This window comes from Platalea leucorodia, assembly GCF_965183815.1.
Source record: "Platalea leucorodia genome assembly, chromosome: 4".
NCBI lineage: Eukaryota > Metazoa > Chordata > Aves > Pelecaniformes > Threskiornithidae > Platalea > Platalea leucorodia.
In genome coordinates, this window is record NC_138826.1 from 6,641,325 (window position 1) to 6,666,469 (window position 25,145).

The following is a 25,145-nucleotide window of genomic DNA, read 5'->3' on the forward strand; positions in this document are numbered from 1 at the left end:
TTTCTTTCCCCCTCCCTCAAGTAGTCTATCTGTTTGCAGTAGACTGAAAACAGATAATTCAGTTAAGTCAATATGAACTGAAAATTTAACTTTAAAAGTATGATGATATTATGGCATTAAAAATAAAATATTTCATTTTTCTTTATAAAAAGTAAAGAAACAAAAGAAAAAACACATACAGTAAGAAACACTGTGTTAAGAGACCAGTTTGGAGGAAATGTGAGAAGGCTAAAAGTTCATTCTGCACATTTCTTAAAGTCATACAGGACCTTCAGTTATTCCCTCTAGAGGCAGGCCAGTAGCATTATCTGCTGTAGGTCTCTCTTCTTTCTTCACAGAGTTCTGATCTAGCAGGCTGACGTAAGATTTATGACAAGCTGTATTACCCAAAGGAGGGTAGTGTTGTCTGTAGCAAATATAAGCAAAAATGAGGCCAATGATCCCTCCAACGAAAGCATCTAGATAAAAAAAAGCAACAAAACCAGAAGTGTGTTACCATGGAAAGGACAGCCAGTAGTGACAACTGTAAGTAAAAGACCTTTGCTTGACCTGGAAGTATTTAATCGAGAAAATGTGAACCTCAAATTTTCATAAAGAATTTGGAGCTGAACACCACAATCACCCAGAATACATAAAATCAGTATTCTTTGAGGGACATCTCCAAAAATGTAGATGGCTGGCTATGTTTCAGGAGATGAACAAGGGAAATAGAATCGTTTCCATGGGGTGTTAAACATTCACGATGTTCCAGCTCACCGTCGACCAGCCTTTAAGGGTAGGGAACCCACGTTGTCTTTCAGTTTGCCATGATTTACAATGACCACCACCAGGTTTTTTATTTATGAACAATACAGTTGAACTATGCTGTTTACAGCATCCAGAGCTCTCCCACTGACAGGTACAACTCAAACGATTGCACTGACTACAGTACAGTGGCCTCAGTACCCCCAGGAAAGATGGTAGCTAAAATGCCAGGTGTACTTTTGACTGTTTTGTATTCCGGAAGGCATTCTCCAATGCAGACAGGGAGCAGGTAGGATGTAGGATGGAAAATTGTCTTCCTTCAGGAATTGGGCCACTGTAGCTACAACAATTCATTTCACTTGCAGCTCCTGAAAGGCCCCTGAGAAAGACAGCTGTCAAGAACAATTTCAAGCTGGGTGAATTCTTCCTAAAAGCACCTGAAAGGTCAAAGACTAAGCATGCCTGTTAACTGATTTAACGCCTTTTGAATATCTTTCTTTGATGCCATTTACTATCCCATACTCCTACCAGAAAATAAAATAAGATAAAATAAAATAAGGCCCTTGAATGAGATATTTGCAGCTCTCACCCACTAGCAATTTTAAGTTTTCCATGGGAACCGTGTAGCACCTGAAGGGTAAGAGGATTTGTTCTGTTGTCAGGTTCTCCTTGCTTCTTGCTAATATACTCGCCTGATCCCGTGTTTCATTTTCAAGCAACCAGACCAAAACTTCACTGAAAATACACACTGACTTTGAAAGCCTCAGGTTTGAACACAAACAATAACGAAAGTGAGGCAAAAGGCACTGACTAGAATATGACTTGACACCATGTTTTATTTTAACAAGGCTCTACTAAGCACCTTATCATCTGTGTATACCTGTGTTTTTGTATTTTACTTTCGGTTACAAAGAAACCACAGTGTAATAAGAATAGCGAATCGCTGAATTTAATGACAAAGAAGGGTTAATCAATACAAATTATTTTTGGCTAAAATAGTTAAATACTGAATAAATGCCCTAGTTTGTCAGTCTAGTATATATTGGGACAAAGGTCATGTTGTTCAAATTTCAGTGGGTAATAAATGACTTGTAATCATCGGAGGAGCGAGATTCTGAAGAGCCTTTTAAAAGTAGTAGATAGGGCAAGAAAACCTGAAAAATTGGATAAATTTAAGGAATGTGATTATAAGTCGCAGTTGTCTGTTGAGGAAGAGGACTAGACTGAATGACCTAGGAAATCCCTTCTAATCCTATGTTCTCTTCCTACACACAAAAGGGCACAACAAATCTATCACAAACAAATGTAATAGAGACTCAAGTAAGATTTTAAAAGGTGATTGTGTGTACACAGTATTTGCAAGCAGACAGAAGCTTATCCTACTCACGCTGGTAGCCGACTGATTTTGTACCCTTCGGACTGTCCCTGTCAAACTGTCATGATACAAAAGGTACCAAGGGCAAGGATTTTCACTATAGTATACTACAGTATCAATCAACTTGTAAAATATTCATTTTCTATAAACCTGTGTTGGTTGCAATTCTCAGATTACCCTCCTTTAACTGTGGCTGATTGAATCCTGTTCCAGCTGCTTTTTTATTTGGCTTAACAATGAGGTCAAGCCTATGATTACTATTTTTAATTATGGAGAAACACCAGATTTCTGCTAGTCCTCTAGAAGTTCCTCGGTATTTCAAGACCTGCTGAAAACTTGCCTAGATAATTTCTTTCAAAACACTTACATGCAAATTATGCAACTCTGGGCCTCAGTTTGGGCACCACAATAATACAAATTCACTACATGACTTATGCCAAAGATTTCTAGCTTACTGACCTTGACTGTGGGTACTGAGCAAACACACAGGCAGCTATTTTGACTCCTGTTTTTGAAGACAACAATTCTGTGTTTTGTTTGAGCTCATGGTAGCCACAGCTTCCTTTTTTTGGTTTTTTTTCTTTTTTCCTTTACCCATAGAGGAAAAAGAATATTCTTTCAGTCTCACTATTTATCTTTACTTTTTTCCATACAAAATTTCCACTTATTTCATGAGTGAATTAGCATTTTCAGAGTTATAAGACTATGCAGAGATCTAGGGACTTAAAATCAGTCAATACATTCCCCATTCATAATGAAATATCCTAATATTCACCAATACCAACACTAAGGTCTCGAATACTACATTTTCCAGCCAAACTGAGGGGAGCTCATAAAGTACTCATAATATTAACATTCTGAGCCCACTCAATGGCTTTTTAATGTAAGGATACTCCACTCCATCTTTCACCTACAGTATGCTGTCTTGGACATGATATTGATGGTCCTTGTTCATTCCCCACAGCATAGTTAAGACTATCACAAAGCCACCGTAAGTAATTGAACACAATCAGTTGACTCTGCTGAGCATAAAAGATGAGGCCTGAGCTTCTGTGCTGTGTCTTACAGAGAGTCCCTCCCTTGCGAATGCAGTTCTTTCAGGTAAAAGCATAGGTCACCTGCAGGATAATGTCTGCCAGCCCTGTTCTCAGCTCGGGAAGAGCCGAGTTTTCAGCTCCATCTCCTTAAACTTCAAAGACAAAAATATGAGCCGCTGTAATGGACACAGTCACAACCCCCTGGGTGTCGTTTTCTTCTATCATATATAAAATACACCATAATAATCCGCCTCCTAGCACATGTTTCAGTACATAAATAATTCTTACTCTTGGCAAGAGATAGTACAAACTGCAAACGTGTTCAAAACTTGAGAGTAAACCTGTACGCTCCCATTCACATTCATTCACGCTCCTCTCTCTAACAGGGAGTTCAAACCAGCCAAGTGTTACTGTTTTAAACCATCTCATTGAGCATGAGGTTCGTAACACTGCTGTCTGTCCTGTCTGCCAGCCTGGCGAGGCACACACCGCACGTTCAGCAGCTTTGTGCTGGAGGCTCTCTCCAACTCCGAGTGTCGGTGAGCAAAGAAGAGTAATGAGCCCTGTAACAAGACAAGGCCTCTGCAGGAAACCAGGAGACTCCTTAAAGAACATGTCAAGGCTAATGGTTGGTGATTAAGCAGCTGTGGGAGAAGAAGATGCTGCACGAACACAAAAAAAAAAGAGCGAGAAAAAGCATGGATGAGTCTTGCTCTGGTATGCTGACTGCCCTATGAGGTAAGACATGCTCAGTGGGACAGAGATATGCTGTATTTAATTGAAACTATGTAGAGGAACCAACAGACTGATATGTCTTAGAAAACAGGTAAACAACATGTAACCAGTAGGAAGCAGATAATTGAAAGGAGCGCTCAGGACCTGGAGGGGAGTATAATTTGCAAGGCTGGCAGTACCATACAAGCAATACCACATAAAGCCAAGTGACCTACATAAAAGTATTAGAAATACCAAGTCTGGTATTTCCAATAGGAATATGGGGATAAATAGGAAAAAAGTAATTACGGGATGCTTTACTTAGGAGGAGACATGAGTGGAGAAAGGCAGGTACAAAGGCGGTGAAAAAGAGGGTCAAGAAATGGTAAAAGAAATAACAGATGGTAGGATTTTCTGACAGCGAAATCGTAGATGCTGACAGACAGTAGTAAACTGACCCATGGATGCTGGAGGGCAGCCATGTGGACAATCTGCCAGACTCTCTACCAGGGCCATGTCTGAAAGACTCAGTGTGGGTGGGTAAGGCGTGGTATAATTCTGACTTAATAGAATGAAGTCAGAATTGGAACTCAGTAATATAAGTGTGTAATTAATAAATAGCATAACCTTCTGTGTCAGTTACATCTCACACCTGAATTTTAAAGGACTCTGAGACAACAGTCTTCCTGGGACAGATGCACTGGTCTGAAGGGTGTTGCACTCCAGAAGTGCCTACCACGAGGGAAGAGAGGATGCTGCAGCATAGCCCTGAAGCTGTGAAGGTCAGTGCTAGTTAATTTAACCTCACTAAGAAACCTCCTGAAAGGTATCTGCTCTAGTTACGTTGTATTATAACAATGCCTCATTTACATGAGAATGCTCACATAATATGAAGATCCAAAGTTTCTACTGGAAACAATAAGAAATACAAAGAAATACAAAAGAAATACAAATCTAATTAAAAAAAAAAAAGTAGAAAAAAGGTATTTCTATAGCTCACCTTGCCAGTGATGTTTGTAATCACACATACGTGACAGGGCAATCATCATGGCACAGTAGAGTGGGAGAATTGCTGCACAAAGCCGCCAGCTCTTCCCCCGGCCGTTTTCCGTGAAGCAGTGTAACTTTCCAGCTAAGTAGAAGGTGGTAAAGCCAAGGCCTGAAAATGCAACTGATAAAGAAAAACACAGAATTACAGTATTTTGTCATTAACACTGTATGATAGTGTTAAGATCCTTTAAGATCTGACAGCAAGATCCTTCTACTGCAGAGAAGTCTTGGACTTTCTAGGGTGATATTAGGAGCTAGGGTAAGTTAAGACCCATCTGCAAAAAATTGAGGGAGTTTCATAATTTGAATGGTGATTCCTATGTAACCATATAAATGACGCTGTTATGACTTAGTATTTTAAAGGGATGTAGCAAATTGCCTAGGTAGAGAGTTTTTTTGGTTTGGTGTTTTTTTTTTTTTTTAATAAAGCAATCATGATCTTACAAAATTTAAAAACACAGTATTTTGAGGGCTGAATGGGAAAAGGTAGTCTCCCACAAGATCCATGATGTAGGTATGTTCTCCACAGCAGTAGTGTTATCTAGGTAGCAATGCAAGCAATCAGGCAAGTAAACACTGCAACGCAAATTCCTTCTCATAGATACTCAGCTTTCACATAACCTGACATGTCTGCAAATACTGTGGTATCTCTAGACGTTCATCTATCCAATAGCAATTCAATTTTTTTTCCTTTAGCAATTTACCTTTTTCCTCTGGGGGAGACATTGGCTGCGGAAAGAATCCCTGATATTTTTTGCACATTAAATTAAACATTTAGGCAAATTTTTAACTTGAGTCACAAAAGCTCTTTCATGCTTAACCTTCAGCACTTCTTTCCTGATTTTAGACCTATTCTAAAAAGTTAAGGTTCAAAGCAGAAAAGGATTCACTCAGTTTGTCCTGCAACTGAATTACATTTAAATGAGATCTTCAGGTTCCATTAACCTATTTCCATACAACAGGCTCAACTGGCAGTGACGACAGAACTTAGGCACCAAGTTTCTGTACTGAACTTCTTTCCTCTTGCAGCTGTTCACCTTCCAGAGAGATACTGGATGGATTTCTTTTTAAGTATGTATTTTTAATTTTTTTTAGAAAAATATTTAAATATTTTTTTTGCTGTGGGAAAATTAGTGCTGCAGCTGAACAGGTAGCTCTGTGAAACATATCTTCTATTTTCTCCACAAATGTCACACTCAATTTTGTTCCTGACTGCAGAGATCTAAATAGAATATAAGCATGTAAAGCACAGATAGCAAAACTATAAATATGTATCCAAACATTTGAAATCTTTTTCGTGTCTACCTTTATACTTTTTATCTTTGTGATATCTAAGCACATGGATAAGAGGTAATAGCTCACATTCATAATACAAAATTCTGTTCTAATTCTGCTATCAGTGAATTTAATGGTAAAATCACCATCAGTGCTGGGTCAGACATGCATCTTTTTTCTAATCTCCTGCTAGGGCTTTTCAAATGCTCTCCTCCTCATCTTCCCAAACGCTAGATGTGACAAAGTAATTACTTTGTGTTCTGCTGATAAATCTACGGGATGGTCACTTTTAGCTGACAGCACAATGGAGTGGTTTCATAAGTTTATACTATACAGCTGTTTGAATGCAATTACTGAAGATTTGCATTTCATCTGCAAACACACAAATAAATCACTTCTTTAGGTTGGATGTGGCAGAGCAAGACAGAATGCTGATTAGTCATCAAACCAGTATATCAGATATATTGTTTCCTAGCAGCTTTTTCAACCAGTGCTGATTCTGTACTTGTCAGAAGACAGTGGGAGGCAAACTTTAAAATATAACAAACAATCCGGAATAAATAAAATATTTCTTGCAGACTGGGGTACCTTCTTGTGTACAGACCTTTGACAGTCATATAGACTTGCTTTACCTTTCAGACTATCTATTGGACAAGAAGAAATCATTTCTGCTGACATTTCTGTTATGGTATTCTTGAAATGAATGTGTTTTCCTAAGGGTAGCATGTCTTACACAGAAACAGGCTGTGAGATGCATAGTCAGAGCACCAGGCTATAGCCACCAGGGGCGGGGGAATCAATCTATGATCCTGACAACATATCTCAGAAAACTGGAATACTCCCCCCCACCCTCCCTTTTCAAACATCCTCTCCAGCTCTTAGTACCCAGTGTAGACTGACACACTTAAACCAAAAATAAACATTTCTTCTTCTTTCCAGCGTAGACTTTCTCTTGTGCCTCTCACGTTTGCTAGATGAGCCCCTGGAACATGACAAAAGACAACACCGCTCTCTTTTGTGCTCTTCCTGTTGCACTAGATACTTTTTGTGGGATTGTCTTTCATATCAAAGATCTGCAGCTCTTTATAGGGTTGTTTTTTTTTTTTTTTTGATGGCTAACAACACACATTTGCATCTGTGTGAGAAGACATAGGATTATCCATTCTGCAGACCTTTAAACTAGAAACGTGTATAAACTTACCTGAGACCACAAGGACAGGGCTCGTCTGCGTCATTCCATCTTCCAGTTGAATAACTGGAGTGAGCAAAACTAAATCTGTCTTGGATATTCAATATCAAGTGCAATCCTGGAATTAGTACTTTCAAATACTTCCTCTCAAAAATCAGTTTTATTTTTATATTTCCATTTTCCATCCCAGGTTATTATTTTTCAGATCTTTAGAAGATGAACTGAAATCTGAAGACAGTATTCCCAGGCAGAACCATCAAGTGCTTTATGGCTTCATTTTCAGGCAATCTACAATGCCTAGCAATTGGAGGGCTTAAAGAAATATTGCCCAAACTACAGTGTAGGTGTTCAGTTCACACAGACGCGCATTCAGGATTACTAGCACTTGCCAGGCAGTTTCATTAGCAATTGTCACCGTGGTGGACAGCAGCAGCAGATTTAGCTAAATGGGCTTTAGAGCAAACCTTGTGATATTTTTAAAAAATTATTTCTGCAGAATTTGTTTTTTGCGGGATATGCCACATTTCCAGAAGGAGGTGCTCATGAATGAATACGGAAGTTCAGCAGGATCTATACATGCAGTAGACACAGAGGCAGATTTTGCCTTAGATGGTGGATGCGTTCCTCTAAATTGAAGGTCAGGAAGAAGAGAGACTCACAAACACCCCTCCAGGGGAACTTATGCCTAATGTAAGATGGAAAAGTAATATAACGATGCACTAGCTTGTGGCTATGAAACTAATATTCTGCAGAGCAGCTTTATGTTGCAATATTGCAAGATTGACTTCCCCTACCCTGAAGCATGCACGTCCAGAAAGAACTGCTTGACCCAATAGTCCCAGTGTGTGCAGAGTCAGCAGCAAAGAACATGGAATTAACAGCTAAATGCCCTGGGATGTGGGAGTATCCATTATAAAGGTAACTATATATTCCAAGACAACTCGATTACTGTGCACTCCACGTAGGCAACTTCTTTGCTTGATGGCTATATTTTGAAGATGTTGTCAGTCAATAAAACTAAGGAAAACAATTCACTCTTCAAGAAACCTGGGACTATAGGTGATATTCACACAGAAGAGTTGGTCAATCAGTAGAACGTTGTCCTGGTTTTGGCTGGGATACAGTTAATTTTCTTCCTAGTAGCTGGTACAGTGCTGTGTTTTGGATTTAGTATGACAATAATGTTGATAACACACTGATGTGTGGGGGAAGGTGTCTCCCCCGTAAATTGGCTCTCCAAGGAGAAAAGGTTCAAACTGTAATTACTAATAGTTTCAGAGAGATGGCTCCCGAAGTACAGAGGTGATGGCAATGCTGAGTACAAATACCAGATCAGTCTCACGACCAGCCATTTTATCCTATCATAAGCCAGCGTTACAAAGTACAGCAAAACGATAACCTTGACCCAGCTCCCAGCAGTGATAAACAGCACGACAGGGAATGAACACTGCAAGTAAGGGGTACATAACACAACTCTGAGAACAAGCACAACAACTTTGAGAGCACATTAATCAACATTGTGACCAGTGACTACCAAACTAATATAACGAATGTTTTTAATACCTTTGTTCTAATACGCTCTGGGCAGATTTGTCATTATCTCAACCCGTCGAGCCCCACATTGGGTGCCAAAAAGGACTGTCATGGTTTGACCCCAGCCAGTGACCGAGCACCACGCAGCCACTCGCTCACTCCCCCCCCCGTGGGATGGGGGAGAGAACTGGAAGAGCAGAAGTAAGAAAACTCATGAGTTGAGATAAGAACAGTTTAAGACTTGAAATAAAATTTTTAAAAAAATAATAAAAGAATATAGAAAGCAAGCAATGAAGTGATGCACGATGCAATTACTCATCACCCACCAACTGATGCCCATCCAGTTCCTGAGCAGCAGCCCCCCCAGTCAACTTTCCCCCAGCTTTATATACTGAGCATGACATCATACGGTATGGAATAGCCCTTTGGACAGTTTGGGTCAGCTGTCCTGGCTGTGCTCCCTCCCAGGTTCTTGTGCATCTCCAGCCTTCTCAGTTGGTAGAGCTTGAGAAGGTGAAAAGTCCTTGATTTAGTGTAAGCACTACTTAGCAACAACTAATACATCAGTGTTATCAACATTATTCTGATACTAAATTCAAAACACAGCACTGTACCAGCTACTAGGAAGAAAATTAACTCTATCCTAGCCGAAACCAGGACAAACATATTTGAGCAAATTTTTTTCTGCACCAGCTAGAGTCAATACCTCACTGTATCACAGAGAAAATGCACACACACACATACACACACATCACATGCCCTAATATATTAAATACTTCCTAACATTGTAATAAAAGTTATCATTCTGCAGAAGAAGACAGATTCCAAAGAATCAGCAAAGCAACATTCCTCATCTACACAAAGACTCCTGCTAAGTTTGTTTCTTCCTAGATCATAAGAAATTAACAATCTGTTTATATAAAGAAGGCTAGAGCAACATATAATACCAACCAGCCCTCTTTGGAGACACTGGCAAAAATGAAAATAAGAAAATCAGTCTGTTAGTTTAAAACAATGTTAACTTAAGACAGATGTTGATGCAAATTTCAGACCAAAATATTTAATTATTAAGTGTTGGCAGAGGAGAAAGGAATGAATGAAACACACGGTATAAAGAAATGAGATAAACAACTGGTGTAGCTAACTCAAATCAAAGTCCTGACACTACAAGTTGCTCAACACAGGAAAACCTCTCCCAAGACAAGCCACGTGTTCTGTCAGGGCTTGATAAAACGCTGGAGATTTTGTGAACATACTGAAAGACAGAAAATATTTGCACTGTAGCAGCTCTGAGAGGTCTCGGCTGAGACAAGGTTACCATTATTCCAAGTGCTATGCAAACACAGAGAGGACACTGTCCCACAAAGCTTAGCAACTACAGATACAAAGGCAATGGAGGCAAGGTGAAGAGCAGAAGGGATTCGCTCAGTCAAGGATGAAACCTGGCTCCTGGAGAGCCAGGGTCTGTGCCCTAACTACAGGTTTGTGCTGCCTCACTGTTCTCCCTCTGCATTCTGAAAGTTCTTATGGAACTGTTCGCTAAATAAGGCAGCCGTGGTTTCTTAAGAAGTTAATGGAGATGAAGGGAATTTTGGAATGGAAAGGGAAAATTTAAGTCTTACAGGAATAGGTGCTATAAGCTAACTTAAAGGGGATAAATGAGAGGAAAACACATTAAGCAATATTCGATTTGTCCCCTTATTGTTTACTTCCATTTCCAGGATCTGCTGATAGCGTCAGATAATTGGTTTAAGAGCAACAGGGCTATTTAAACACCAGTAAAAATCCTGGATTTGCAAATCTTTGTACCTTTCTGAACAGAATCTGAAGGGAGTTGAGATTCATAGTGCATGTTATGCATGTTTTGGGTTTCTTTAAAGGAATTGCTGGAATTCACACACATTACGTTTTTGCTGTATTTATATGGTTTTATTTCAAACTATTATCTACAAAGAATCTTTAATAATGCATATGCATTCTCCACATAATATTCATCGTACCTAGATAGTCCCTCATTCATGAATAAGCATTAGTTTGTGAAAAAATAAATCAATTTCCATTCCTTTTTACACCTGTTCTAGCTGCTTTGCTTTTTCATAATGTAGACCTACTGGTTATGTAGACATGCCAGTCAAAGGTGTCTCATCGATTTTGCTTGCAACGTGGCTATAAACCATTCAGAGACTGTACTGCAAGTTCTGTCATACAACCCAAGCCAGCAGTGCAGCAGAGAAAGCACGTTGTCTCTCTCTCTGCTCATCAAAATGAATTCCCTATTCCTATTCTCAGAATGAGACTTTTGAATACCAGATATACATGGGATCGATCAAGTTGAAGTCACCACTTTAAGTCAGTCCAGTTCACAAAGCGCACTGGGGTTTTTCTCTGCAGATAACACTGCTTATTTTGCTTGCTGAATAAGGACTGTTCAAAAGTTCACAAAGCTGGCAGCCAGAAAGGACCAGCTGATCTTTTCATCTGACCTCCCATACATCACACCATTAAGTATGATCCAGTTAGCCTCAGAATGTGAGTTTGCATAAAGCATAACTTTCAGAGAAATAATCTGAAGATAGAGGAGGAGAATTATCTCAGATGCAGGACGACTTGTAACACCAACCACTTGGTCAAGTTCTTACTGACAAAACCACGATCAAATTGTAAACTCCTATCATCATGGGCCATCTTCATCTGAGGACCTGATTCAGTAAAACACTTACAATAGGAAGAGAAATATAAACACTGCTACGTAGGCAAAAAAATCCGTAAGGCTCTTTTCTTACAAGAAGTGCTGCTGCCAGTTCACAACAATCAAGTAGATGCAGAATTGATGCAAACACTCTGTTACAAGCACCTATTGAAGTATAAGCAAAAGGAAGTATCTGAGTACGTTTATTTACTGTTATAGCAATGACACAAACAAAATACTTGATAGAAAAAAAAATGAAAACCTGGCATGCCTTCTGCCCAAGGAGTTCAAGTACTAAGCTCTCATCCTGCAATTGGATCAAAGGGCACAGAATCGTGTCACCATGGAAAGCCTCCAAGGGGATAAAGGCACTCTGTAAAGGTACCAGGTCCAAACCTGGCAGATCTGATGAATGAGCAACCAGTAGAGGGTAGAAAATGGAAGAGTGTGTGTGTGTGTGTGTGTGTGTGTCCCCAGATAGCTGTAGACTTCTGTGTGAAGACAAGAAAGTGGTGTTTTGACCTTTATATCCTAATGGTTTAGGAATTGCCAACTTAAGAGAGTGCCTTTCACTTTGTTTTGTGTAGGTGGGGTATCTGGAACTGCTAATGGAAGCCACATTTTAAAACTATACCTTAATGGTACTTGAAGCATGTCAAAAAACAGCTTCCTCTTGGGCATTATCATTATTGGAATAAATAAAACTACATTAAACTCAATCTTTCAGTTTGTTTCTATCACCTTCTTTAAAAAAAAAAAAAAAAATTCACGGAAGAAATAAAGACAATGATAGCATCTAGAGACTCCGCAACCCCCATCCTGACATCTGATTCTCTCCAGACAGCAGATCTAGGTGAGTTTAAAAACCTATCACTCTGGACCAAACCAATTACCAAGTGGAAATGCATAAAGTGAGAAACGGTGAACAAGAATCTGATCTAAAGCACCCCAAATAAATTATTCATTAAAAATGTAATTGTTTTTGTGGGTGTTTTCTGGAAATTAAACTACCCCATGAGGATCTTCAGCTTCTCAGGTTTTAACGAATGCTTTGCTAAGCATGCCATACATGTCTTCTTTACACTAAGCAGTTTTTGAGCTGAAGAAAAAATCCTCAACTTATTTAAGTGGCAACAAATTATGAAACTGCAAAACAACCATTCAAATGGCCTATGTAACAATCAGAGAAAATGATCCATCTCTTTGTCTGTAATGCTTTCTACTTGCAGTGATTACTGTATATTTTCCAAATGCAAACACATACTATTCATCACTGAAATTGCACAGCAGCCTACTGCAATTTTAGCTGGGGCCACTGGTGAATGTTTTCAGTTTCAGTGTTCAAAGACTGAAATATTTATCTTTCCTGAAGGAAAAAGTATGATACCAAATGGCTGCATAAATTTTAATGCTGAAATTCAATCCAAAGAGGATTTTATAGAAGTACAATTCCCAGAGAATGTTTTGAGCTTATTATCACAGGCAAAATATTTTTTTTCTCCAAGTAGGACAGTCAATCACCTTCCCTTTGGCTTAGCTTTATTAATTTCTTTTCACAAAGAAAGACAGTTCAGCAGAAGCAACATGAAAAGCACATCACAAAACACTAATGTGTGCAGGGACTTGGGAAACAAAAAGGAGATATCAGAGACAGAGCCATGTTAGAACAAAAATAGACCTATATTATCGGAAAAGCAAGTAACTAGAGTATTAGTCATTAGGTTGTTTTTGCAGGACTGTCACAGTGAATTCTCATGAACCTTTTTTGGTTTTTCTGACATATTTTATTTTCATGCACCTTTCAAGATACCTCATTACAACTGAAATATCTAAAGTGGTCTCAGGGTGCATCTCACGGCTACCAAAAAATGAGAACTAAGTTCTGATTTGTTCAGTTAATGATGCCATTTACAAAAAGTCCTAGAAGTGAACCTGTTCTATAGCCTGCTTTGCCATTTCTGTTGATAAAAACCTTGAACAAATCCCCTTTCTCTGAGAATACAATAAAGACAAGCCTAAAAGGGCTCAGATTCTGGAATTACTTTGAAGAGTAGAGGTCAGCACTCATGCACTAATCAAAGCAGCCTTAGTATTAATATAAGCTACAAGAGACTGCCTTGTAAACTCAGCCCTAATCATACAACTGTATCAGACTAGAAAGACATTTTTCTCTGCAAGGTATGTTTTTTAGTCCTTACTTGCTGCCAAGATCTCCATGCTTCTCAATTGCACTTGGTGAAATTAGGCCCAACTAATGAACTTGTATCAGATTTAAACCTAGGACAGAATGACATCAGGATGCAACTGGTCCTTGAGCACACTTGCGATGGGGCTGCTCTAGTGTGGTCCCTGGCTAATGCACTCTTCTCCTTACAGGCGTCAGGAATACCAAGTGTTGACTGAATTTTTTTTGTTAGATCAGATGTGCATCCCGTTATGAAATAAAGTCCTGATACTATACCTCTAGTTTCTGGAGAAAAAATTGTTCAAACTGAGATAAGAGAAAAAAATTGAAAATTGTTCAAACTGAGATGAGAGTTGCCAGGTTAATTCAAACAGGTCAGTACTAATTAAACAGCTACTACCCTGTCAACTATCAATAACCAGAGAATAAATTTCTCTTTAACAAATACAGCATCTAGCCACAAGCTGTAGATCATCAGCTCTCCAACTCTAATACAAATTACTGTCACTGGGGGATTTATGAGGTCTCTAACCACAAATAATCCCTGTCAAGAGCCATTTTTTCTTTCCAGTTCAAGATTGGAATATACCAAGTCCCACGCATTGGATGAGGGTAACTTCTTGCTTCCTGCTTTGCCATACATATGCCATTGGTAGTATCCTTGATAACGGATCACATCCTGCTCAGCTACTTGTCCTCCCTTTCACCATGCCAAGGATTTGTATCAGTCTTTTGGGTATGTGCATTTAATTTAAAATTTGTTTGAAGCGAATTGGTACAAGCATACAGATGAGCATGTAAAATACAGTTAAAAGACATTTTGAACAGCACCTTGATGGACAGAAACTTTTTACAGTGGAGGATCGGAATGATTCTGCAAGACACAAGATGCAGCATGATAGGCAGTGTCAAGGAGTCTGCTGGATTATATGAGTGTTAGTACTGCCTGCAAATAATCCCCCTAAATACTTCAAAAAGAAACTAGGGAAACCCCAAGACTATGCACAGGTACAGCAGTGAGGGTTATATAGAAGACCTCTGCTTCTCTTTTCATGCTGTGAGACCCAGCAGGAATAGGAAAATGTTATTTATTCCTGGTACACTGCAAAGTGCAAAGCAATAAAGCCTGATCTATCCACCACTTGCAACATGAACTTATCATTGGGGGTTTTACGTAAAGAGGAGGAGTCTGGGGGAAAAAAAGGCAAGTGACCTGAAGCCTTCTTCAACCACACTTTAAGTAGCAAAGTGAACCAGGACACCAAGAGGAGAGTGGCTGCACAGCTACATTATATCGTCAGTGAATTCAACGCTGGGCTCCAAACTTGTAAAAAAACTCTCTTGGAGAAAATTTTAAATAACTCTCTTGAGAAAAAACAAGGACTGGAAAGTGGGTATCTTCATTTCCAATTCAGTCTAGATCCTCTGAGGATAGCAAAAATAAAGTTGCTGTCCATTCTGGAGTACACAGTAGAACTGGGATTAATCTCTTTAATCATACATAGAAAAGGAGAAAATATATTACCATATACTACTGTAAAAAAAAAATTTATTGTGTTAAATGCTACAGTGTAAAAGACAATGCATAGAACATGTTTGCTAGGTAAGATAAATACGAATGAGGAACCACTGTTTAATACATGATATCACATCAGTGTAAAAAAACTGCATTTTTTTTAAATTCAGGAAAAATAGAAAGTCTTTTGGAGATATGCTTGACACATATACATAATCTGAATCTCAAACAGACTAGCAGGATTTGATTTATTATTAAAGTTGGAAAACTAAAGACTTCATCTCACAAGCCCCTCATGAATTCAAACAGCCTTTTTTATTGAGTACTGAGAGGTAAATATGTTAGAGAAGAGGTAAAAGCATTAACCAACCATTTCTGAATATACTTACAGTTTGAATTAAGAAGCCAATAAACCCCACAGGAGATTTTTTTTTTTTTTTCCTTCCATATCTAAGAAATCCATTCCTTATTTCCCTGGATTCTTCTTTAATAGGATGAAATATTTCAGAGAGACACTGCCATACAGCTGTTAATTAAGAGATTTATCTTGAAAATAGGGGAGTAGCAGCAATTACTGCCAAAAACCTGTGGCTTGTAGCTCATCTGTTACTTAAAATGTTCACTTTCAACTGAAGGAAATATGATTATCCTCCATGAAATTACTAGCTAAAGATAATTAACAGTTCAAATTTAGATACCCAACTATAATTACATGTACTGCAGTAATATTTTATATAAATTATCACAGGAGAGCAAACAATTCCATTGAAATTCAATTTCTTCACTCTGAAGCACATAAATCATTTCAGTTTTTCAAACAAATGAATGGCTTTTGAAATGTAAAAATCTTTTCCTTTTCACAACTGACTAATTTCAATTATTTAGTGAAAAAGGGGAGGAGGAGCTAGCTGTCCTTTCACTCTAAAGACATAATATTTTCCAGTCTCCTTTTTTTCTTTTTTAGTGATACAGCAAGACACACCACAAATACTACATTCATTTAATTAGTGCTTCATCAAACAAATCTGGTGCAAGCATGAACTGCATAATATCATATATATAATATCATATATCATATAATATAAAGCTTTGATATCATCTTTGATATCATCAGAGAAGGCAACTCCTTGGGGGTAATACAATGGTAATGCACTATACAGTGACAAACAACACTGAGTGGAACAGTTAATTGTGGAGATAAAGAGAAAATAAAATATTATCCCATCAGTCAGTCAACAGCAAAGGCACTATTTCTTTTAAGAACTGTTGTAGTAGTCCTCACCTGTCTGAGATGACAACTCACACCAAGGAGACTCCTAGTCTGACTGTCAGAGACTTTATAACTATTTTAGAGAAGGAAAAATAAACAAGAGATTTCTCTCTCCTTCCCCTAAAACCAAGGAGTGGACTGGACAGAAAGCTAATTTAGGAGTAATCTTGAGATTGCTTTCTGCCCAAATAAGCAGAGATTAGCTAAGAGGAATGGAACACACCCAAACAAATGCAGACACTGGTATGTGAACTAGTTATCAAGACTATAATTGCTGGAGATAAATAGGCATTTCCAAGGTTTGCCATATAACAGTTTTTGGTAATGGAATCAAGGCTAGATCCATGAATAGGCACATCCAAATTACACTCCTGCTCCTCATATTTAACTCCTACCCGTTACCAACCCTACTGCAAGAGGCATTCTCTCAATACAGTGAAAGTCTCTCTCTCATTCAGATTCCAGCCTCCTTGCCATACTAAACAATACCAGAAAGTAATATACTATTCTATTGCTTGATAACATAAATATCTTTTAACCCTTGCCTTTAGAATTTTTTGCTTTTTACAGCAACTAGTAGTTCCATTTTTCTAGACAGGGTCTTGCTGTGTTCACCCCCACAAACTTACTGATTTCAAGGAAGCAATAAAGGAAGACAGCCAGAGCAGAGAAGATGGAGAATAGAATAGAACAGAATAGAATATTTTCAGTTGGAAGGGACCTACAATGATCATCTGGTCCAACTGCCTGACCACTTCAGGGCTGACCAAAAGTTAAAGCATGTTATCAAGGGCATTGTCCAAATGCCTCTTAAACACTGAAAGGCACGGGGCATCGACCACCTCTCTAGGAAGCCTGTTCCAGTGTTTCACCCCCCTCTTGGTAAAGAAATGCTTCCTCACGTCCAGTCTAAACCTCCCCGGCGCAGCTTTTTCCCACGCATCCTATCACTGGATACCAGGGAGAAGAGATCAGCAAAGACAGGCTAATACAGTGAAGAATAAAATGGCTAGTCATATGATAGGGAACTTCTTGCATCGCTGAGCACCCCTCATCAGTTCAAATCATATTTAGTCCTGACTGTCTGTGGAAATGCTACGGTATCAAAAACATGTGGTCAACCATTCTGATTTCTGTTCTCTAATTCCCTCAGTAAGATCATCCAAAGATTTTTCCTTCATCTCTCCTCCCTCGCAAGAAAATTTTTTTAAAAAGACCTCCTATACTATTATCCACTGGCAGTTTCATCCACGAGTCCAACTTACACTGCCTTCCAACATGATCAGAAACTTCCAACGTAATCATTTTCCAAAAATTTCTGGCTGTTTAAACAGAATGGAGGAACCCCAGACAGAGGGACTTCTAAAATCATTGTCTTACTGCAGACTGAAACAAGCAAAAGCTAAAAGTCTCAAGAGAAAATCACCAGAGAAATCAGTTGATTGCAACAACGCAGTATTAGTTTTAAAAACATTTTGCATAAACTGTTTTGTGTAGGTTTTGTTAGTTAAAACACTGACTTCATTATTTGCTCAGTCCTCTGCAGAAGGGAGGGAAAAAAATTACCTACTTATCTGTAATAGCTGGTGCTTTCCATGTAGAACTGACAGTAATAGCAAAATCCAGTTGAGGCTTTCTGCAGATGTTCTGTAGTTTTTTCTTTCTGGCATAAATAATATGCTTGATTTCCTGCATTTATCTCACAGCTTTTATCTCAAGAGACTTTTAATATCCCCTTGTTTTCAGGAGACCTAAATTAATGCTTTCAGAAATCTTTATGACTGAGATTTCTGCAATTTGATAAATCAGTCAGCCACCTCTCAAGAAAGGTGCCTAGCATTTTAACTTTATAATTCAATTTCAAGGTTTTTATTGATTTATTTTTCTTTTGCTTACAGCAGAATTGTAGTTGATACTCTTGTTTTTATTGAAATAATTCTGGATTGACTCAGGGTTATTTGTATTACAAGAACATGTACTTATGTGAGTCAGCTCTATCACTCTTGCTGCTCAAAAGGGTTTTAGAGTCAACCAGTAGCATTTGGAGACTGATCACAACTAGCTCTTGTAGAGTGGAACACACACACCCCAACTCTTGAAGGTGACCACCCTCTAGACAGATTTAAAGTCCCCATGGAAACAGAATGGTTGGTTTTACTTCCAAGTAGCTCTAGTCTAGGCAGAACGCTCTCATACATATTCTGGTTTATTCCTGTCGTGGGCTCCAAGACAGGAGTGATGTGAAACTGTGCTACAAGAGGGGACTGTCGTAACACTGTCTTCAACAGCGTACAGAAAGACTTACCCTTAGTCTCTACAGACATAGAAAATTACCCTATCAAGATTAACAGCAAGGCTGCTTCTAGCAGGCATTCCTGATCAAACCTGATCAAAATGTTTCACAGCTGATAGGGTTGGGGGAAATTCACACACAAATATCAGCTTCTGGTTCTCAAAACTGGAATTCTGACTAGACCTATGATTCTCTATTTTCTTCTTTGCAGAGGAGGATGAAGGGATTTCCTTCACGAGGCCAGGGTTTGACCTGAAATTAAAGTTAGAAGAGAGCAAAGAAACATGTTTATGCAAATGAATACAATGAAAATGCCTCCAAGCCATGGTTTTCTTGGACTATTTACCTGTGTCTCATATACAGTGCAGTAGCCAAGCTTCTCTTACCTCCCAAGTGCTGCCTAAAACAGCCCACTGTTGAGCTTACCTACCTTAAAGAAAAGTCCACACCGAAGGATTATTACTAAGGAAGAGCTAACAACACACCTGTTTTAGAAACATCTCTACATTTGGTTTGTTCTTACACAGAAATGCTACACAAAACCATACCGAATGGATTCTGGAGTGTGATGTCAGTGCTATGCTGCAATGGCAATTTCAAGGAATCTCAATATTTGCCAGTGGTGTTACAAGACTTCTTTCTTAAAGATGGTCAGAAATTGATGTGCCAGCCTCCTCCATCTGAGCTGAGTTGATAGCCATCCATTTTCAAATTAGTCTTGAGCTTTCTGACCCGTTTTGCTCCAGAGAAGAGCTGTCACTGCATTTCACAGATGAAAATTGATCTTTAGATCTCCAGTGTAACTCAAAGTCCTTTTAACTGAAAAGGTCAGTCCCAAGAACAATGGTCTTAGCTTTACATGCAGCTAAAGTCTACAACATCACAACAAGTCTTCTGCAGGGTGTTAAATCAAGCATATACCTTAACCTTAGCTTACTAATTTTACCCGAGAAGTTAAAGTTAGGCAAGAGAAAAGGGAAAATTAGACTGAAAGGTAATTAGGCTTCTTCCCTACACAGATGAAAGCAAACCAAACAGCTATAATAACCAAGAAACAGCAATAGCTGCTGGGAAAACTGGTTTGTTGAAGCTAAGCTCAGAGATTTACTCATACTTCCAGCTCACTTTTTAAGTTCAGCTCTCCAGCACTTGACGATGAACCATGTTAACTCACAGAGTCATTCATTCTATTCCTCATTAATGACCCAGGATTCAAGATGATTCCATGTTTTTACTTACTCTCCTCTGAAGTCTCACTCTACTCTTCAGTTCCCTGAATGATCTGGTCTCTAGATTAGGAGAAGCAAAAACAAATAAAAGCCCCCCCACACACCTCTTTGGTATCCTATGTGAACCACAAATTACAGTGGACTGTAAGTCAGCAAATCACAGTCCTGAGATCACGAAAGCAACAGGCTTATCTGGTACAATTTCTGATTTTTCATGCAGCCCTTGGTATTGCAAAATAACATGTTAACATGAAGAATCACATTACTTTCAGCTCTTCTTCAAGAAGGTCTGCTGAGTTTTGCTAGGTAGCAGAGAGATATAACACCCCATGCTTCAGTTCTAGTCATTTTAATGAAAAAGGCTTGGTGCTGGGGAGAGGCAAAGAGCTTTTACACGGCTTAGAAGCAAGCCTACTGTTTGCAGAGAAACTGATGGAAAGATAAGGACATGTCCTTTCACCTTAAGATTTGGTATATTCTCAGACAGATAAGTGGTAAGCTTTGACAAAGATGAATAGCATACCTGCATTGCTATATCTTTTCATAAAGATAATAGGCAGGTAAATAGCCACCTTGTTTATCCCAATAATACACATTAGAGCTGCTTGATAAACTGGCACCTGAGCCAGCTTATACTCAAACTCTTGATAGCTTGTGGAAATTAACTGTTGATTCTTCCTAGAAAAAGGCAGGAGCACAGACCTTCAGCCTGCACCTGCCCTATTCTGGATAAGGGAACTATCTCCCGAGTACTCCCTCTAAAGCTGTGTATACTGCCATTCCTGGACAAGATGGGATGCTCTGTAAGGCATGAGGTTGGTAATGCACATGGTCATTCCGCCTGCTGCCACCTGCATTCAATGACAATCATCAAATGCAAATTATATTAGCTTTCCGGTATAGTCCCTTTCATTCTGCTCTTCAGAAGCCTTACTAAAGAGCAGTCTCAAGAAGCTAGCACAAGAACTCCAGTTCTGGGAAATATGCCAATGCTGGAGGGAAAAGGTATGCATATTCCTAATATCTGCAGGATGTGGGGGCTGACCTTGCTCACGAAGGATGAAATGGTAATGCAGTGAAAAAAGTCAGCTGAGATTCCTCTCTCCTTATTGGAAGATAGGGCTGGGGGACCTCTGCAGAAGAATTTTTCTTATATATTCTTAAGCTTATTACAACAGATTGAGCAATTACTGCTGTCATTCATAAATGAATCTGGCTACTTAAAGAAGGAAATTACTATTCAGGACTGGTCTGAAGATGTAATCTCATTTATTACGCCAGCAGAAAAGGATAACTGATTACTTTTTTCCTATTGCTGTTTGTAGCTCCTTTCTTGGAGACACTGTTCTTTCTCCCAACAAATAAGCACAGACAACCTCATATCCAGTACTCTTATAATGTGCATATCCTACTTTTAATATAAACCGAATCTACAATGTGTAACGTGCTCCACTGCCAATGTTTTCTTAAAGCTATATTAAAGGGCACAGTAGGTATTAAGATCCTAATTCCTTGGTCACTGATCCCATTAACCCTGTTCGCTGATTGCTTCTTTGATGCAGTAATGATGACTATTAATAGATTAGAATTCTCCAGGCAATTCAGTTCTGGCATTGATTTTGATCAGAGCAAGATTATGCCCTGAGTTGGAAATGGACGTTTACCTTGATTTGCAATGAGTTCATACCTGCAAAGCCTCATCCTGAATAACGAAACTGTGAAAAATCATTCTTCATGATGTTACAACAGGTTACAACCTTGCAAATTTGGCCACTGCTCATGTTGGTTACATTAATAGTGACATATTACTACCTAGGTCTTATTTGTATACAAAATGCAAGTTATTAAAAATATACAGTGAAAGGAACTGTTTCTTTCAAAAATATTAATTCCTTATAAAAATGGGGTCAACCAATCCATAAAAGTTGAGTGTTTACATATAATTTGCCATCTTGTCTATGAAGACTGTGAGACAAGTGTATGCTATAGCTTGAAAGGCAGAAAAAATTTTCTTCTTCACCTCTAAAAGGCCATTATTCTCTCAAACATGTCAAGACCCCTTCATTCTTCAAGGAGGTAATGAAAAAACATATGACATAACAGTAGCTGTTATTGTCCCTACAACCAAACACTCTGATTACATGCTTCATTTCAGATTTCTGATTAAATTCTCTGATTTCTTCAGCTGTATTCAACAGTAATTGCTACAACTCTCTTTCAGCCAATACAAAGAAAAAAAAAAACAAAAACAGACCCACACAAGAAAAGAGCTCTTGTTCAGCACTATGTTAACATTCACTGTGGAAGCTGTACAAATCAAACTGAGATGTTACCACTAAAAAATTTCTTCAAACCTTGATTTTTCCTTGCAAAAAGGAACCTCTGGAATCAATAAAGACTTATATTAAAAAAAAACCTAAACAAACAGTGGCACAATTTAGCCAAAAGTCAACTTTTCAAACTAATTTAAGTAACTAAATTGCAGCTAGAAAAATAAAATCACATAAATATTTTATTTCTTCTACTGCTGGTACAGCACTTTTATACAGAAAATGTTATTTTTTTATTGATTTTATTCCCATGAATCTATCCAACCCAACATGAAATTGTAAGTTTAATTATCTCTGTGGCCACTGTGTTATTCAACTGATTTTAATTTTTATCAAGTTTGTTTTTCAGTCAGTTCATGTGAAATCCACTAGCATCAATTTGGACCTTTCTATCTGAGATCAATGGCCGCCATGGATCTCCTGAAGTTCAACACAGGGAAGTGCAAAGTCCTGGTCTCGGGGAAGTACAGCCAGACTCCTCTCAGCGGTACCCAGTAAAAGGAGAAGAGACAATGGGCACAAACTGAAGCACAAGAAATTGCATTTAAACATAAGAAAAAACATTCTCACTATGACAGAAAAAACATAGGTTTCCCTATGAGAAAAGTTGTGGAATCTCCATATTCAGAAACATGCAAAACTCAACGGGACACAGTGCTGAGGAGCCTGCTCTCACTGACCCTGCTTTGATGACTTCCAGAGGTACCTTCAACCTAACAATTCTGTGAATCAAACTATAAGCTGATACAAACCAGACTGGCAAGTGATTATTCATTTATTCATAGCAGACACATCAATTTCAAGCTGCATATGTGGGTATTTGTGACAATCATGGGCTCGATCTGCCACTGACTACCAATACTAAGCAGTACAGGCTCCAAGGAGGTTAACAAGGAGGTTAAATTAAACTCTCACCAAGCCGTTCTTTTTTTTCTTCAGCACAAAGGTATCAAAACCAGTTTCGTGCAACATCCTCAAATCTATGACAGCAATCTCTTAGCTGAAAAACACAGCTTAAATAGTTCTGACCAATTCAGGATTAACACATTTAAAAATAGCCACTAAATAAAGCTGAGACCAAAACTCTGGGAATTGCAATCTGCTTGCAAATGTTTTGAGTAGAATAAGAGCCTAAAGGGAGTTATATCATGATGAATTAATCACTTCCTCTAAGAAAGCAAACTGGGTCAAGAATTTGGCATTTCATTCACACAGAATTTTTGGTGCTTCTAAATAAAATGTGTTGTGTTACTATTATTTAGCCATACTTGCTTGTACAAGGACTTCAGTCATGTCAGCATATAAGATATCTGACTATCTAGGAATTTTTTTTTTTTTTTAACCTAAACAACCTATTGTACTGAACATTTGAAGCAAGGCTATATTGCAGAGTTGCTACTTTTTTCTAAGAAAGCTTCAGGAGATAATCCAGGTAGAAATCATTTATGGGGAAAGCAGGTCAGAATACAATTCTATGGGGTTTGCTGGTGTTGCAGAGCTATATTTACATCAGAACGGTCTATTGCTTGTTGAGCTGAGATACGCAGTAGGTCTCTGGGCACATGCTTTCTCTGTACACGATATCGCTTTGGACATTCCTTTAGCAGTTTAATAATAATAATAAAAAAATATTTTCTTATAACCACCCAATAAACAGTCAACAAATGTGAAAGAGAAGGCAGGTTATGACAGCAAGAGCCCCACACTCTGAGATGCTATGCTATGCTCCCCTCAACCCTCTCTACCATCACAGTTCACAGCATTCATAACCAGACACACGGACACAAGACCGTTCTGGGGCTGGATGCAGTACAGCGATACTCCTGACTGCCAGCTCAGTGGTGTCTAGTTCTTTTAACTTGCTTATCTACTTACTGCTGTGCTAAGTAACATAGGAACACAAGCAAACATTTTAAGTCAGATCTAATTGGAAAGTTGACCCGGTTTTGGCAATGGGTCAAGACTCACTCATTAAACTATATTAACATAAACACATAATACTCTTGCAGCACTCTTTTTGCCTGCTGTTGGTGGCCTACCCTCATTTATACAGATGAATTCTGGGTCAAAGACTCGGTTAAAATGCCATTGGTCGGGTCTTTCTCCCTCTGATTTAGAGCTCGATACCCAAAACTTGGTATCACCAACTTGGGAAGATGATGTGGATTCATATTTTAAGCCAAAATCTTCACAGCTAAAAGCTTAGGCAGTTAATTTCAGACAGCAATTGGAACAAGACTTGGATTTCTATAAATTTTTGCTTCTAAAACATGCTTTCCTTGATCGCTGTTTTTCCCATCTTTTGTAGTATCCTTCAGTTTCCACCTCTTCATTCCCTGAACTGCCTACTAGTCTTCCTTCATCATACACACAAAGTATGCTCAACTCCTTCTCCACCTGCAGAAATCTACCTGCAGTCCTGGTAAACGGTGCTTTAAATCAATTACTAGTCAGCATACAAATAGTCTAACAATATCCAGTAGACTGGTGTTCATTCTTGGTCGAAGACTCCATGCATTCACTGCAAAACTGCAGCTTTTTCCATAAAGATCCTTCAAAGGATCTTACATAAAATTATTTTTTTGGCAGTAGTAATTAAACTATTTGTAACTGACAGTCCCTTTTGTTACATAAATCAGAAAAAGTAAAACTCTACTGGATACTAAGGCCAGCCTTTCAGAGATTTCAGGCTTAAGGAATGGAAATCTGCTTCAGT

General features: G+C 38.5%; 1 protein-coding gene across 2 annotated transcripts in view; it reads right to left on the reverse strand.

Moving 5' to 3' along the window:
• Positions 1-258: 258 nt before the first annotated feature.
• Positions 259-25,145, reverse strand: part of PLPP4 (phospholipid phosphatase 4) — a gene marked incomplete at both ends in the record, with an annotated part of 63,646 nt that continues 38,759 nt past the window's right edge. For both annotated transcript variants that reach the window (XM_082309208.1, XM_082309207.1), the window contains 2 exons: positions 259-458; positions 4,871-5,041. In XM_082309208.1, the coding sequence (XP_082165334.1) occupies positions 259-458; positions 4,871-5,041 (371 nt within the window). The remainder of the gene's footprint in view (positions 459-4,870; positions 5,042-25,145) is intronic.